The sequence below is a fragment of the Miniopterus natalensis genome, chromosome 1 (genome assembly GCF_054644295.1).
Source record: "Miniopterus natalensis isolate mMinNat1 chromosome 1, mMinNat1.hap1, whole genome shotgun sequence".
NCBI lineage: Eukaryota > Metazoa > Chordata > Mammalia > Chiroptera > Miniopteridae > Miniopterus > Miniopterus natalensis.
In genome coordinates, this window is record NC_142081.1 from 171113533 (window position 1) to 171131351 (window position 17819).

Consider the following 17819-nt stretch of genomic DNA (forward strand, 5'->3'; position numbering starts at 1 on the left):
AATCTGCCTCCTTGGAACCTCTCCCCAAGATCACGTTAACAGAACTGTATGTTTTAGTGAGAGCTGTCCATTTTGGAGACGGCAAATAAAATGCGCAGAAATTCTGTGAATCATCACACAATGTGAAGTACCATGTCCATCGGCGGAGCAGTGAACTGAAAATAAGATTGTTGGAAACAACATCTTTCATCGTCTCCATCTGTAAATAGGACAAATAATCAGAACTTCGGCTATACTGTAAGCAATGAATGCAATATTTACTTTGTGGGTGGATTTATATGGCAATTGTCGATTTCCGAGAAGGGGAATACATATTTTACATGATTTCTATATTCTTGTCTTTTTAAATTTTAAATATATATATGTATATATATATATTATTATTTTTTTAATTTTAAATATATTTAAGGAGACATTTTTGAAAACTTTTCATCCAAAGCTTATCCTTCCATCTTCATTATTAAGACAAATGTTAACTAAAATATAGTGTATGTCACCCTGGCTGGTATGGGCACAGGTGGCTGGGCGTTGTCCTGCACACCGAGAGGTTGCTGTTTCGATTCCCAGTCGCAGGCTCATTCCCTGTGAGGGGCATGCAGGGGGCCGATCCACGCTTGCTCTCACATGTTTTTCTCTCTCTCTCTCTCCCTTCATCTCTCTCTAAAAAATAAATAAAAAAGTTTTAAATAAAATATAGTGTATGTCTCACAAATGTAGGTTTATCAACAAGAGTCAATAATAAAAACAGGTGACATGACCTGTATTTTATAGAAATGCTGCTGTTTGATCCAATGTGGAATTTTCTGAGGCTTTGTAAAAATTCAAACCTAAAGGAAACTTCAAGGGGTAAAGGAATGGAACTTAAGTGAGAAGAGAACGACCAGGGTCCAGGCATAATTCAGTAAGAAATCGGGGAGTGGGCAAAATCTCGGAAAGGACGAGCTGTGTTTTCATAGGACCGTCCTTCCGAAGGAGAACCTTCTACACTCAATCCCACACTATGTTAAAGAATGACTTGGTGACATTTTGGTATCTGTATGTCATTCTGATACTGAGAAGCAAAAAGGCTCATGTTCCTAATTTACAAGTGAAGGAACTGAGGTGAAACCGAAATGGACTCACACTGGACAATACTTAACTATGATCAGGACTGACCTCCCAACAGTTGGGCGAGTTCAGTGCTAGCTGTGTTCGCCTTCCAGTAAAATCATTTCCTTCAGTTAAATTCAAGTTTTCTTACTAAAGACAATGGAAAACAAACACGGGCCTGTCGAGGAAAAGAGTCAATACTGGCGCTAACAAGTGCCGGTGAGCACTTGTGGAGCTTAAGTACAAGTACAGGATTCCTGCGGATCCTGTAATTTGTGCTCAATTGTGGTGTCTATTAGAATTTGCTTACTGACACACACCACAGAGGGTGTTTCTGGCCCTGTCCTTGAAATACAGTAAGAACAACACAGATTACATCATCTATTCCTTCAACATGTACAGTAGGACATCACATTGTCAATAGGTTCTTAGAAGCAGCAACTTTAAGTGAGACAACACAAGACCAACTTTACTATAGGCTGATATAAACAAGAGTTAAGGTCCATATTTCTGTGCACAAAAACATCATTAAACTTCTAAATAAAGACCCCAAACACTTCTAATACTAAACACTGAAATAAATGTGAGCTATACATACATTTTAAAAAGATTAATAAAAACAGGTAAAATTATTCTTTCTCAGCCCACTTATTCCAGTTCAGGGTGGTAGGTGGCCACAGCCTATCCCTTCAGCTCAAGACAGAAGGCAGGACCCAGCCCTGGACAGGACACCGGTCCATCACAGGGCCACTCATACCCACACCCCCACACTCAGACTGGGACAATGCAGACACGCCCGCTCATCTCACGTGCACGTCTTTGGGAGTCCCCGGAGAAAGCCCACCCAGACAGTGGCCTGGTGGGAACCACTTTTTTCTCATCAATGTTACAATGAAACGATGTTGAAGGGAATGTTATTCAAAGTCCTGCTGTACTACATGAGGAATTTATGCAGTGCCAGGCAGTCCCAGGAGACATTTTTTGAATATCTAAGATGAGGCCCTGACTTCATGGAACTAGTAGTTGAATGAGAGAGAAGCAAAGCAAACCAGTAATTTCCATACAAAGTGACAAGTGCCAGCTGGAGCCAGGCACATGGTGCTGGGGGAACCCAGCTGAAGGCAAGTGAATCACATCGGGCAGTGGGCAAGGGCTTCTTGGAGGGGCTGGCTTCTGAGCTGTCAGCAGCAACATCTCTGACTCCGACTCCAATTCCCAGCACTCAGGTGAGAAAGGACCTTCTGACCCTGCATTTGTGAGTTCTGTACACTGTTAGGGCCAGATTCAGTGCCTGTGTCTGTTCTAAGAAGGGGAGGGAAAGGAAGAGAAGAGCATAGAAAACAAAGGGCAAGATTTGAAAGCGCATCGCAGACAGGTTCTGGAAGTTGCTAGAGATGGCCAAGGGTGTGACGGGGGACCACCGAGTGCCTGAACAGTCCATATCCTCGATGCGGGCGTAAAATCTAATCTGTAACCAACCTTCCTCTTTTCCAAACAATGAGACTTGGCAACCAGGTCTTCCTCAATCCAAGGATACCTGCTGAGCCGAGCCAATTCTGGGCTGCCTCCCGCCACCAGCCAGGGCGGCAGAACAGAGGAAGATCCCTGTGCTCTCCCGGGAAGCGGGAAGCGAGGCCAAGCTCGCTTTCCAGCGCCCCGAGGCGGCTTCTGCACAGGACACACCAGGTCCCGCAAGTCTTCCACCTTCCCAGAGATGGTGCACATCCCCTGGGATCCCGCACCCCACCCTGGACTATGCCGAAGATTAAAAAAAAGGTGAGTTATTACCTTAGATTGTCCTCCTCGTCGGAAGAAAAGGTGCCATTGCTGATGCTCTGGGGAGTGTGACTCTTCTTCCCTGCAGGCGTCTCCCGGCAAATTGAAGTGTCTTTCTTTTTCCTTTTGCCAAACAACTTCTTAAAAGGCTGGAATTTGCCTCCCTTCTTCTTGTCTGTGGATTACAAGATAAACACTCGCTGCGGTTGGACAGGGCCGCACTCCGGTGCCCAAGAACAAATTACAACTGAGACGCCTTCGGCCAGGAGCCGGGGCAAAGGGCAGCCACCGCAGCGCAGGAGTGGCCAAGCCCGCGCCAGGAACGTCTGGGCCGGGCCTGCACGGCGCGGCGGGCCTCTGCCTCCGGGCCCCAAGAAGCACTTGCAACGCCAAGGGGCCCCAAGCTTCACGGAGGCCCGCACAGCACCCCCTCGCACATCCACACGAACACAGTGTCTGCTTTCCCTAACAAAGCAGATGGCTCCTGCCCTTCTCCACGGAAGAAGCTGACATGGAAGCCACACGGTTGTTTAAGGAAATTCATATATGCATATAATCTCTTCTGAGAATCACTGTTTCAGTCTTTTTATTTATTGGTTAATCCTCACCTGATTAACCAATAAAAAGGCTTTTGGAGAGAGTGGAAGGGAGGGAGTGAGAGAGGAAGAGAGAGAAAGAGAGAAAGCTTCCTGCACATACCCCAACCAGGGCGGAGATCGAACCTGCAACCCAGGTGCGAGCGGCCCTCAACCCGGAACCGAGCCCTCAACTTCTCAGTGCACAGGCCGACACTCTAACCACTGGGCCTCACTGGCCAGGGCTGTTTCAGTCTTTAGACACAAAAGAAAATTGCTAACTCTTGGTATAAGCTTTGTCTCCCAATTCCCTCCATCCATATATGTATTTCTAGTTTATCTCTGTTGTCTCCTTTTAAAAATATTATGAAGAGCCCCAAAGGACTTGCTATGAACATCTTTCCATTCATTACTTCATCCAATCAAGACCCAGGCTCACAGCCAGCATTTCCTACAGATTTTTTAGGTAACACCTCTCACTTCTGCTTCTTCAGATACAAATTTCTCCACATCACTCCACTCTTACCTCAGCAAAGAAAGTATAAATTATCCCATACCAGAAGCATCTTCTCAGATGCTTTAAGAAGGTTAAAGAACCACTTATCCAGTGGTCAGGCAATCTTTTCCTTAAATTATTTAACCCTAACTATGCATCACTACTTTAAGAACTTTACAAATATCAATTCAACCCTCACCACTATTCTATATGGTAGGTACTATTAACGTCCCCATTTTACAGATGAGAAGCCTGAGGCACAGAGAGATACAATAACTTGTCTAAGTCATGGGAAACATATCTTTGAAGCCAGAGTGAGGAGCTTTGAGGGAAAAGGAAAGCTGAAAATGCACCATGTGTATAGAAAAATACTTGTACAAAACACAAAGGTATGGGCCCCCAACTTAGTATCAAAGCCCCCAGAACTTTGCTCGCCAGAGTCTACAGAGAGATCTGGGTATAAAAATGAAGTTAATGATGTTCAAGGTCATCGTCTCATTTCCTCTGGTGATCTTCAGTTCTGGCTTTTTTAGAGAAAATCTGAAGGATGGAAGAAGTGTTTTAAACCACTTTGCCCTAAGCAGTGGCATAAGACAGTGAGGAAGCAGATAAAATAATTGCTAATTAAAAAAGACATACGCTGGGATCCTTAGTACAGGTGCGAACAGACCTTCAAACTTCAGCAGTCCCAGAAGTAATACTGTACTATATCACATTTAACAGGAAAGCAGATTTCTAACATATGAGATGCCTCCCATATACCTAAGGCTTTGTGCTAGGCATGTAGTCCTCAAAAAGTTAGATTTTCACTCTGTATTACTTAAAAGACAATAAAGTGTACAATACAATTGAGATTATATCGTTAAAAAATAGTAAAAACAAAAAAATTTAGGAGGTTTGACTTTAGAATGTTTATATGCTTTCAGTGGTTATGTATTCAGGCGTATAGGCCAGAGATTTCCATGACACCTACTTTTGGTTCCCATGAGCAAAATCTCCAATGGATAATTTTTTTAAATTATCGTCAGTGTCTTCTGAAGACCAGCAAAGAACATTAGGCAAGTGTTAAAATAATTGACCTTATATGAAATGAATCAATAACAATTTTTAAATTAAAAAAAATTCCATAAGGTGCTACGGCCAGCATTACATTATTATGTAACTGGTCTTTGGCGTTGACTGATAAGTGCGTATTTTCTCTATGACTGTCCAAGGCTCAAAATATGTGAATGACACCATCAGTGTAAACAGTCACCACTATAAATGGTCAAGGAGCAATTTATGCTACACTTCACTTGCTTCTGAGATAAATTCTTCCTTTTCCCCTTTATTTTGCTTTTTCTCACTGAAGAATTATCTAACCCCAAATTGTCTAATCAGGAATATTCTAAGAGACCATAACAAAGATCTAAAAACATCAGTTATGACATCATTACTTCCAGTCTGGGCTCAGAAATCCAGCTTTTAAGCTAACTAGAGAATTGTAGATTATGTCAGAATATATTGATAGAAAAAAAAAAAACACCATCCTTTGCTCTAAAGTCAGGGTGGATGTGGTGATGTTCAGCTGAGCCAGAACCAAGGCAGTGAACTATAATCAGAGACAGATTAGTTTCTTGAACAGGTCACTTGTGTATTAACTGACGGGTGACTCGGTCAGTCGTGAAAGCTGGTGAGGTCCTTTGTATTGCCTCAGTGTCCAGAATGGTGGCAGCCTCCGTATAAAATATTTGTTGCATGGGTCATATTGTTGGGGGACACAGAAAGTGAACAGGACCTGGGAGAGCTGCATACAAACCCGGGGACGGGATAAGCCAGGTTGGGGAGGACACCGGGATATGGAACCGCAGCTCAGAGACTTGGGGCTGCGCGGGGCGCAGGATGGCCTCCGCCAGGGGATGCCGTCTGCAGAGCCGGCGAGCCGGGCACTTGGCGCTGCACTTCACGTGGGCAGTGGCCTTGGCATGAACACACACGTAAGTATATACTGGAAGACGTGGCAAAGTCCAATGTCAGGCAGCACCCTGCTCAGAAGTACCTGGGAAAGGCTGTTTCAGCAGTGCCTCAGCTGTTATCAGGAAGGTAAGAGGCCAGTAAAACCTACCTGCACAATCTACCCAACAACCACTCCCTCCTACCAGGAGAAAAAGAGCTTCTAAGTCCCAAGAACACCAATCTCTCTTCGGAGGAGGGGGCAGGACACAGAAGCTTACAACCTGCTTCAAAGACTTAGTGTCTGGTCGCATCTCAGGTATAAAAAGTAATTTCCTCTTCCTTGTGTTCAAAATTAGTAATACATTTTCTGTCAGAAATATCTTTACATTTTAAATACAATTTAAAAGTTGATTTTTATGGTATTTTTACTATTGACTGTGGCAATTAATTAATTTTCCAGGGCTTTATGAAGAATCCCAGTAACTGCACTTAGCCCACCCTACATCCAGACGGCAACTATGATTAAGCAACATCGACAGGGAATGAAACTTTATAAATCAGAGTGGCGCTCTCTCTTATTTACTCAATCCCCCCAATTTTATTCTCAAAGTTCAGCATTAAGATATCTCATATCAAAAAAACAAGTACCTATATTTCGTGAAACATTTGCAATTCTATGGCGCAACCACCATTATGAAAACCTGCAACGTGCCTATAAATATGCATTAAATGAACTATTTTATGATCGATTTATGATTTGGGGCCTGTATACACAGTCTGTCTCCACAGAACCAACTGGCTGAGTGCATGGTCATCACCGGCAGCTGTTTTCCTGACAGATGACACCAACCGTTCTTGTGAATATTTTGGTACAGATGGGGCCTAAAAGATGAAAGCGTTTTTTAACAATGTAATAGAGCAGAGCACTTCTGCAATGCTAATGTGAAATATTCCCAAAGCCAACTGCCACAGAAAAGGACAGTTTAGCAACGTTTTCACCGACAGAGTATTTAGGATGGCATTTTAGAATTTTACAACACAAATTTACCTTGGTTGGGTGGTTGGGCAGTTGGGAGAAGTGTGTGTGTGTGGGGGGGAGAATAAATATTTTCTCTATTTTTTTTTTTTTTTTAATTGGCTGCAGCTCTAGTTAGGGGTTAAGTACATGGGCTCCAGAGATAAGAATAGTTGGTCCACATCCGGATCCCATCTCTTACTAGCTATGAAACATCTGCTTACCAGCCTCTCTGGAAATGTACCATCTTAAGATGTAAGACTGAATTTATTGGGGAAAAGACAGTGGGTGCCATATTGCCTCAATATTTCACCATTTTTTTGTGTGTTGTAATCTTTCACATGAAAGGACCTATATATGTATATATATTACCTTCAGGGAGCAGGGTAATTTTTATTCTTTAAGTACTGAAGTGAATTAATTTATTTTCATCATCCACCAATTACTTTAGGGATTTTTTTTTTTCTTCATTTAAAAAAGTGCTCATTATCCATTATTTCACAGATATAATTATATACCATTTTCTGGCTGCATCATCATAATTGCTAGTTTACACAGAAGATTCTAAAAATTAAAAATCACTGGGCAAGTCAAGCAAATCTGATTCATTTTCCATTTGTCATAAGGATGCAATTCTTACATTTTCATTTCTAAACCTAAAATAATAAAAGCATTCAATTTCTCTGCATTGGATTATTTACATGGCACGCTTTCAAACAAGAAACAGAATTTCCGATAGTTCATTTGGAGCATCATAAATGTTTCAGTCTGGGGTTTCTCAGACTGGGCTCCGGTGGATAAGAGGCTATTATTCAAGGATCAGTACATTTGAGAATCAGGTAAAATAAAGTTAAATGTTTCTTTACCACAAGACCTTCCAGTCTTTAATATGCTGATGTCATGACTGCTCTCCAAAAGGGCAGAGAATATGTAGTGCTTCCCAAACTAGTTGGCCATGGAAACTTGACTTTCTAGACATCCGTCATGACCAGTGTTCCTCTGAACATATGCTGGGAAACACTTGTCTTCATAATTTCTTTTAAACAACTTTTAGTTTCTCTAGGTACCACATATTTCATACACACACCTCCCCTAAACCAGAGCACCCTGCTCAGTAAACCTGAGTGAGCTCAGGAAACCTGACTGAAACACTTTGGTTAAATAAACCTAATGTTTTAGGTCAAGTTCTGATTTCAAACATATATACTTAACGTATGTAAATATAGCATATACTAAAACACAGGACATACCAACTGTCTGAATCGTATAATTTTACCATTTAAGGGGAACTTCGCAAAGCTTTTCTTAGCTCTGGAACATTGGAATACTTTGGAGAAGGAACTGTCTAGTAAAAAAGCTTACTTACCGGAGGGACACGGTGATACACAAATGCTCGCTGGCTACCACAGTTTTACTGGACTCCACAACCCTGGTACCTTTCGATACAGACTAAGAAGTAGGCGACTTGTCAGGTGGACTGTGCTCACCAGTGTGATGCAGTGACAAGACCGAGGACTGAGACTCTACTTCTGGAGAAGAGGGAAGGGGCCCCATGGCAGCCGGTCAGGTTACATGGACGAAGAAGGAACAGTTTTCTCCTTTCCTGGGGAAGCATGGAGGGAGGAAGGTATCTGCTGCTGTGCTAACTCAGATAACGGAGAGAGAGTATCAATAATACCCTTAGAAGAAGACAGGGTCCCTGGGACAAATGGCGAGAGGCCCGGGGTGGTGGTGACTGCAGCTTTCACCAGTCGGGGCCACTGGCAGAGAATGCGTGGCCAGCCCACACCCAGGCCCCAGGTCCGGACGCCTGGTGCATGGACGATGGCGCGTGTTGCAGACGTGTAAGGAGGATGAGAGCTCGGGTTTGTGTTGTTTCCTCTCCCAGAAATGTCATTTGCACTCTTCTCAGTGTGCTGAATTTCTATGCAAAGCCCTAGGTCCTCGAAGCTGTTCCCAAGTCCCCAAGCCCAGTGATAATTAATCACACCGCCCTCTGGCTTCGGAGCACGATGCTCATACTTCTGTTGTGCCCACCATATGTCAGGAGCTGAACTGTGTCCCCCCAAATTTGTATTTTGAAGTCCTAACTCCCAAGTACCTCAGAATGTTGCTGTATTTGGAGAAAGGGTCTTTAAATAGATAACTAAGGTAAAATGAGGTCATTAAGTGGGCTCTAATCCAGTATGACTGGAAAACATCCATATTCACCTTGAGTTTTGCTACCAAATGAATTTGTGCCAAAGTTATTAAGAACTCTGGGGATAGTGATCTCTTTACAAAGTTCTGCAATCATGCTTGCTTTGAAAATGCAAATTTGTTCCAATGTGATTGATCTACGCTGTCTCACCCACGAGAAACACAAGGTGAACACAAAATACTGCACCCAGCTGACCTGAGGTAGGACTCCACAACAGTCACACACATATGCCTCAAATATCTACAGTCACCCCAGATTGCCCCCTGTGTTATATGTATCCACACATGTGGTATTATAGTTTTCTAATTTTGGATAACCACACTCTCCCACCTCACAAAACTCACAAGCTGTTGCCCTCCAATGATTCCCCAGTCCACCAGCAAACTTTGGGTCTTTTTCAAGGTAAAGTGCTATATTTATTGCAGTATTTATGAATCTCATTGCCATTTATGTAAATGTAAATAAATATAAAACTGCTACATTTTTAGTTAGGTTGCTATACTTTTAAATGGTCACTGATAAATTTTTAAAAATATATTTTTATTTATTTTAAAGAGAAAGGGAGATGGAGAGAGAGAGAGAGAGAAGAGAGGGAGACAGTGACTAATTGCCTCCTGTACCTACCTCGGGCTCGACCTGGGATCAAACTTGCAACCTGGGCATGTGCCCTGATTGGGAATTGAACTAGTGTGGCCTTTTGGTGCACAGGGCAATGCTCAACCAACTGAGCTACACTGGCCAGGGCAGTTACTGATCAATTCTTTGTGTTGTGCTATTAATCCCATTTTTCCCACTAGCCCTTGGTTTCATTTTGCGGTTTGCAACATGTTGATTTTTAGCAATGCATGCATCACGTTATAGCAGAATTGACTGTGTGTATCTAAACAGAACCTACTGAAATATGTTTGTACTTACCTAAGTCTACACAAGGATCTATCAATTAAAATGACTTGGCTGTTTCTTGGGCCCCTTATTTCTTGAAACCACATCAATTTTAATTTTCCTTGCTTTTCCCATTGGGCTCTCTCAGAACCTCCTTTAATATATTTCACAATAACTAAAAAGAAATAGTATTTAGAAATAGAACAGAGGCAGATATGACTTTTAATGTGAAGCCTCAGTGTTTGGCCACATTGCTCCCACATACTGGAAGATGAGTGGGTGCTGATTCTTTTTCCTGCCAGTTTCTGCCACTTGATTTTAGAGGGTGTTGTGAATCAACGGCCAACTCTGAGCCAGAAATAATGGTAGGGGAGCCGCCTGCTACCTCGACCTGCATACTTACTTAGTGCGGAGCAAGCTACCCCAACAAAGGGAGCCTCCACACGAGGGCTGGACACATAAATTCATTTCAGTTCAACACACTCAACAGCCGGCACCTGTAGGGTTGGTGTGGGCCGGCTGACAGCACAGGGTGAGAATGAGGTAAACTGGTCCTAGTTCAAACAAAAAAGACTTGGGATTGCAGTTGACCCCGGGGTATCAGTTTCCTAGGGTTGCTGTTAAAAACTACCACAAATTGGGTGGCTTAAAACAACAGAAGTGTATTGTCTCACAGGTCTGGAGGCCAGAAGTCCAAAGTCAAGGTGTCAGCCGGGCCATGCGGGTTGTGAAGGCGGCAGGGAGAATCTTCCTGGCCTCTTCCAGCCCTGGTGTTCCTGTGCAGCACTTCCTTTCGATAAGGGAGTGGTGCTGAGCACGCCCAGCTTTACGGCTTGGTGTGTCAGACAACACCCAGGTCATGAAGGGCACTTCAGGCCACCTGGTAACTTGGGGGCCTATGGTTAAGCCTTCAGTTTCTACTAATACTCATTAGCAAGACAAAGGCTATTTCTCAAAAGGTGAGTAGTTATCAGCAGAGGATGGTAGGGGTTTGCTCCAAAATTTAAAGGGCCAGTGCTGTGATTAACCCACAGGGACCTGCCAAAGGCTCCCCATAGCATCACTCTTGGTCAGCGGCACTTCAAGCACCATTGGATCCGCTGGATCATTTGGCCCATATGGCAGGACAGTTTGCACAGCAGCCTGGACCTGGGCTGAAACTTCTCTTACTTTGGACACTATTTCTTAGCAACAATGAGAAATACTCTTCATTTCAAGTGGTCATGTGAAGGTGGGGAAACATGCGCCAGAATCTTAAAGATCTGTGTTTGTTTAATCACCTCTGCCATTTTCTAGCTTCTTGGGACTTGTTTCCACATCTGTAAAATGGGGCGACTAAACTACACTATCAAAAGTCCGTCCCCATCCTAAAATTCTATGAACTATTTCTTTCAAAGGCTAGGCAAGTTTACAATACGTTTTGGCCCATAAAACTTACTACTCTTTTCATCAATTATTAATTACATTCATTACACTTTCTCCATTCCTCTTTGGTCTCCAAATTTTGCTGGTTTTGTTACCATCGTATTTCTTTAGCAAAAGTAAGGACCTTCTGTGCTTGGGAGAGGCAGTAACATAGTCTGCAAGTCCGTAAAACAGGGCGAAGTCATTCCATCTCTTCGTGTCAGGACCCAGGTCCCTATTCCTAGGAATGACGATGCTGATGGAGAACGAATAGCGTCTCAGTCCTAGAATCTGAATCCCCAACCCCCACCACCCCACCGCCATCCTGGGGTCTCACTCAGTGAGATTTTCTGAGAAAGGTAACTAACATGTGAGCCTCAAATCTAGCAAAAACATGTGAACCTGCCTTCAGACACACTTCTAGGGTATCAGAGATGACGTTAGCTACTCAGGGTTCCTTTTAAGTTCTGCGGGACAAAGTCAGATGGGCCCAGACAGCCTCAGACTTACAGGCCAATGACACAAATGAAGATAGCTTTGGTTGCTGACCAATTCTGCCCCAGTAGATTCAGATTTTGCTAGCTCTGAATTTGCCTGTTTGCTCTTCCTGGTGCCTTGTATATTTAGAAATGTACGCCCTACCTGGACTCTTACTCCACCTAACAATCCTACAACTTTATATCCTGCCTACTAAACTCAGCCCATCTATGGTGAAGCAGTGTTCTTCTGTCTAGCACAGGTCAGCGCTCTCTCTGCAAGAGCCCTGTGTACACAGTGCTCAGTGCAGACCTGGGACTATGACTGATGAACAAGTATTTACTGGAGTCCTACTGCATGCAGAGCACTGAGCTGGCACTGGCACATCACAGGAATTACTGAGTTCCTGATGCCAGATAATAGGAGAAATTAGTAAATTTAGTAAAAAAGAAATTAATCAGTTGTGTTTCAAATTCACAAAGTTTTCAGGATTCTGGCCTCCTATGAGAAAAAGTGGAGTCCTGCTAGGTGAAAAAACCCTGGTAGCAGCTGACGGGGCTCTGTCTACCTGAGGGTAAAGGGTTTAGCAGTAGTGGCGAAGGTCTGATGGGGTGTGTGTGTGTGTGTATGTGTGTGTGTGTGTATGGGGGGAGAGGGTGCACTAGAAAGAAGGTGTAAAGTCTTCCCTTGAGGGCATGTGAAGCCCAGGGAGGCTTGGACTCAGGGGAATCCTAAGGCCAGTGTTCTTCAAATAGTGGGTGGCAGCCCATTTAGTAGACCCGGCAATCAATTTTGTGGGCCATGACCAAGCGTCCTTGAAAACTAAGCTGAAAAGAACAGAGTGGAATGCAAAATCAAGTGAGTACTATTTCATGAAATTTTTGTTTCTAGTTTATGTGTGTGTGCATACACAACTTTATACACACATATGTTCTAATATAAAACATTTCCTGCTCTAGCTCCAAGACAAAAATATTTGAGAAATGCCAATCAAGAAAAATTACCACACTTCCCAGTAAGTTAGGCATTTCGATGCAAGAGTCAACAACTGTTTATCAACACAAGCCATTGCATATGTGGCAGTCACTCTGGCTAAATGAGGATGGGAAAGCTTTGCATGCAAAAACTAGCTGAAAGCTGCCAAAGCCATTAATGAAGCTCCCAGACACTGCCAAAGCCAGAGCCAATGTTCGTGCTGCTGAAATCTCTATTTTGGCTTTGATCACTTTGCTTCTCAAGTACTGAAACTCTATCCCAGAGATCAACAAAATCTTCCATTTCTTAATTGAAGGAGGAAGACAGCTTTAGTAAACTTAAGGCTCTGTGGCTGCCGAGCTTGGTTTTGGAGCATAACTTAAAAACTCATAATTTGGGGCATAACTTTAAAAACGGATCATGCTTTACCTTTTGGACATGCTCGACATTCAATTGAAAATTCCTCCAATATAAAATTTCATGGAAGGTGATTTGACTTTGGGTGGTGAGCACACAGTACAATATACAGATCTTGTAACACAGAAATCCACACCTGAAACCTATATGATCCTATTAACCAATGTCACCCCAAAAAATTTAATAAAAAAAATTTCATGCAGGAAATCAAATCTGCAGGCACCAGATTCATTTCTGCTGAATTGCCTCACTTGATATTTTTCAAGTGCCTTTCATAGAACAATTCCAAAGAGTTGGAAGTGACGGTGAAATCACTACTTGCTTTCTGCATCAGACCAGAGAAGCTAACTCAGCTGAACAAGGTAAGATGCTGAGTGAAGAAACCAGGTCTCTGAACTCTGGTTTAGGAATACTCCATTACTTTCCATCAGTTTCTCAGGGATTCCTTCCCTAGACCAATATCCAAAGTACTGATGAAGCCGTAGGGTATCAGGCAAAAGGCTGAAAATGATCATTCTGGAACCATTAAATGGAAGTGATGTATAATGCTCCTTCACACATTGTGTGGAAAATTTTAGGGCTTCTTGTTAACCTGTACAGAATGAAGACAGGAATGGATTCAAGAAATATTTAGACATATTCATTAATGATAAATTCCCAATGTTTAAGGAGGTCACAAAGATATTTCATAGTATGTTCGTAATTAAATGAAGTTGATAGCAAAGGAGGCAAATGCTATTTTCCCCCCATAAATAATAAAACTAGTAAACTTCATTAAACTTTGGGGATGTGCCAGGCTTGAAGTTTCACAATCCCACATTTCAGAGATAAGGAAACTGAGGCTCAGAGAGGTGAAATGATTCTGCCCAGAGTTACATGACAATAAGTGGCTGTGCTGAGATTCAAACCACATCTGTTTGATTCCAAATGCCACGCTCTTACCATTTTGACGCATTCTGAAGGATGTCTTAGTGACACTATTGACTGACCGCTCACTCTATGTGAGGCATATGAGCTCTGGAGTCAGACACGGGGTTTGGGTCTCAACTCATGTACTTACTAGGTATGAGATTTTGGGCAAGTTCCATACTCTCTTATGTCTCTTCTCTGTAAGAGGGATAATAATAATATACAGCTTATTGACCTGTAAGGATTAAATACTGCACATAAAGCATTTAGCAGAATGTCTAGCATCTAGTAAATACACACACAAAGTTACTATAATGCTAGCGAGTATTAAGAAATTCGTGGAGCCCTGGCTGGTTTGGCTCAGTGGTTAGAGTTGGCCTACAAATTGAGGGGTCCCGGGTTTGATTCCAGCCAGGAGCACATGCCTCGGTTGCAGGCTCAGTTCTCTCTTTCTCTCTCTCTCCCCCCCTTCCACTCTCTCTAAAAAGGAATGGAAAACATATCTTCAGATGAGAATAAAAAAAGAAAACAAAATTCATTGATTTGTAAAGTACATGATTGTCTACCCACCAGGCTATACGCCTGAAACTAATACAAAATAACACGGACTGCAAACAGTAATTGAAAAAAAAGAGAGAGAAATTAATTGAATTTAATGAATGGGCATGTGTTGACCATTATATGCATCTCTCAAGTTATTGTGAAAAAGAGAAAAGAAATGAGGAAAGGAGACGAATGGGAAACATGGAAGCAAAATGGGAGAAAGAAGAGAATGATGAGGCAAAAAGAAAGTTAAAGAGCTTTAGATATTTTTCAGAGTAACTCAGATTTACTGAAAGATGCCAAAAAAGTTTCTTTATCTTATTTCACCTCAGTCTCAGAACATTAAATCTTACTGGGATGGGACAGCATTCTGGGTAGTGAGAAAATAATGTTAACCTTCTTTCCTAATCGATACATATATAATTTAAAATGAGAGTCCGAAGCGCCACGAGATAGGGTATCCTACATCCTGCCAGTCGCACTCAGCTCCACAGGCAGGCCGCGAGGCTCCGGGTCAAGGGCACGCGGGCACGTCCCGAGAGCACCTTCTCCCTCTAAACCCACGCAAAGGGCCTCTGTGGAGATGGAGACTTTCGTAGACTCTGAAAGACAACTGCCAAGGTAGGCGCCTGGTATTTTAGTGAAATTTAGTGCCTCTAAGTAACTTATTGAGTCTTGATTGCACCTTAATATTTACAGACCCATGCTTATGTTAGCTCTTCAAGCTGAGTATGAGCTCCACAAGGGCAGCCATCCTGTCCTCTGCTTCCTTGTACCCTTTACGTGACTGACCTAACTGGAGGGAGACAAAGACACTTAATAACTACTTCCTGGCAAGCTGTGGTTCTAGGTCATTCCAAGTGGTTCTAGGTCATTCCAAGTGAGCAGACTGCCAAAAGTTTAAAACACAGTCTATTGTGTCTAAGTGCCACTAATTCCCTCAAGTGTGCACTTTTCCCAGGAGGACACCAGGTCTGACTCAGGATGAGTTATTTCAAGAAATTTCTCCTAGTCACTTGAATGAAGGAAGCTCTCTGAAAACAAATTACCCTGTGCCGTTCTCCACAATGCTCCTGACTTTTCAGTGGGAAACAAATCACGCTCCTGGTCTGTGTGCAAGAAGAGCCTGCATCAGGGCGATAAGCTGAGTATCCCCTAATGGATCCCACAGCCCTGCAACTGGGAAGATTAATTCCACATTCTGGCGCTGCTGTGATATTTTATTCATTTACTTATCTTGGGGGGTACAGCACACAGAGTCCTCAGCCTCGCAGAATCCACTCTCCCGTATTGTTTATCTTGATAAAATGCTGTGGCTTGCTGGAAGTACAAAGTGTCCATGCAAAACCCAACAGAACTCTTTAGGTGAGTTTCCCTCTCCCAGTTATTAACTGAAAGGCTTCCAACTATTCGGGGAGAGGAGAGGAGTTGAGATGCCTCCTGTGATTCTGAAAGCCGAAGTGGGCTTTTTTTTAGATTCCAGAGTTACTGTCAGCTGCCACTCAACAACTGCTAGGTCACACAACTGCCAAAGGAGCTGATATACTATCTGTCACTCACAACCCAGGAAATCAAGCCAGGTGAGAAAAGGCTATCATCGTGCAGGACGGATCTAGCAGAGAGACTCAAGAGCTTCAAAAATACTGATGACACCTGGGCCCCAACTCTTAGCTTATGAGGCAGAAAGAGAGAACATAGTTTGCACAAGGGTCTCATGCCACGGTGGATTTTAGCCTTATTTTTCCCACAAGCCCCCTGACAGATGATAGCTCGGGGAGCACAAAGTTTGGATCACGTGCAATCCCCTTGCCCCAGCAGCAATGCATCCCTTTCTCTCTCATTCAACAAAGCTTAGTAAGAGGCAGGTGAGTGGGGAGGACTTGCAGAGGGCTAACTGAATGCATTCTATCTTTTTTGAGAACTTAGGTACTTTACTAATAACAACAGAGTGCTTCGGGGAATACAGCTTTATAGAAAATTGCTGCCCTACAGGCAAGAAGCTGGAGGTCACTCTCTGATGCCATTAAGGGTAACAATGATTGCCTATTTCCTCCCCCCACCCATTTCACAACTTCAGAGGATAAGTCCAGGGCCTTTTCTTCACATTCCACACTTACCTTGTGCACTGACTGAAGCCTAGGGTTTCCCAATCAAGCAAGAGACTGGTAAATGATCCCAGTCAAAGACAATGCGATATGGGGGGGGACGCATGCACGGCCCACCTGGAGAGCTCAGCAGAGTATTTGGTAAGTTTTAATAAAAATGTCTACAGTGTGACTCAGGGTATGTCCAGGAACTGTTGGGTTAGCTTTTGACACAATTCTAATTCCAGTAAAGAGAAAACGGCCACTGGAGTCTTCGGCTCAGGATTCTGCCTCCGACAGTTGCTCTGAGAAACTGTGAGCAACAGCATAACTGCCCTCCACTCCGCTGGGCCAGCTCTCCTTCCTGCCCTACAGACTATCTGCCCTGCAACTAACTTCACTTACACTCACCTCCCACACATGGCCCAGGTGAAGATACAAGATCTTTTCATGAAAAGATACCAGTGAAAAAAGAAGAAAAGTGAGAGGGAAGAGCTTAGATATTTAGTTCCACTCAGCAATTTCTAGCTTCAGAGGATAGGAAAATAGCTTATCAGGGAAGTTTTATTTCCCCCTCTATCTGACAAAATAAAGCTTTGCTGAGAACTGCATTGCAGAGCATGAGATCTGGCTGGATGCTTAGCCTGGCAGGGTGGGGCCGGCAATCAAAGCCCTATGGACCTTGCAGGCCTTGGCCAAGGCCTCCGGCCCAGCCCCCTCTCCATCAGCATCCACCTAGGGCAAATGCCAGGCTGCTTCCTGGCAAAACAGACTGAGTCAGAGCCCTCACGTGAGGAACTTATCATAGCCAATATTTTGCCTGCATCTTATTTAAAAGAAGAGAGAAAAAGCAATTAGATGTATGCTAGGAAAAGAAAATCAGTCTAGATGCCAGTGAACTTAAGCCCAAATTATTTGCAACCTCAGCCAAACACTGGAAGTCTGACTTTTACTTCACTTCTATGAAAGGCAATAGGAGAGCGAGTGTTAGAAAGAGATTATCAGTAGCAAGGTACCATTAAGTATTCTGCTCTAGTATCTG

At 43.2% G+C, this 17819-nt stretch overlaps 1 protein-coding gene across 3 annotated transcripts in view; it reads right to left on the reverse strand.

Moving 5' to 3' along the window:
- CRACD (capping protein inhibiting regulator of actin dynamics) overlaps positions 1-17819 on the reverse strand; it is a 207017-nt gene that overhangs the window by 44719 nt on the left and 144479 nt on the right. For all 3 annotated transcript variants that reach the window (XM_087827279.1, XM_087827282.1, XM_087827289.1), the window contains one exon: positions 2878-3040. In XM_087827279.1, the coding sequence (XP_087683405.1) occupies positions 2878-3040 (163 nt within the window). The remainder of the gene's footprint in view (positions 1-2877; positions 3041-17819) is intronic.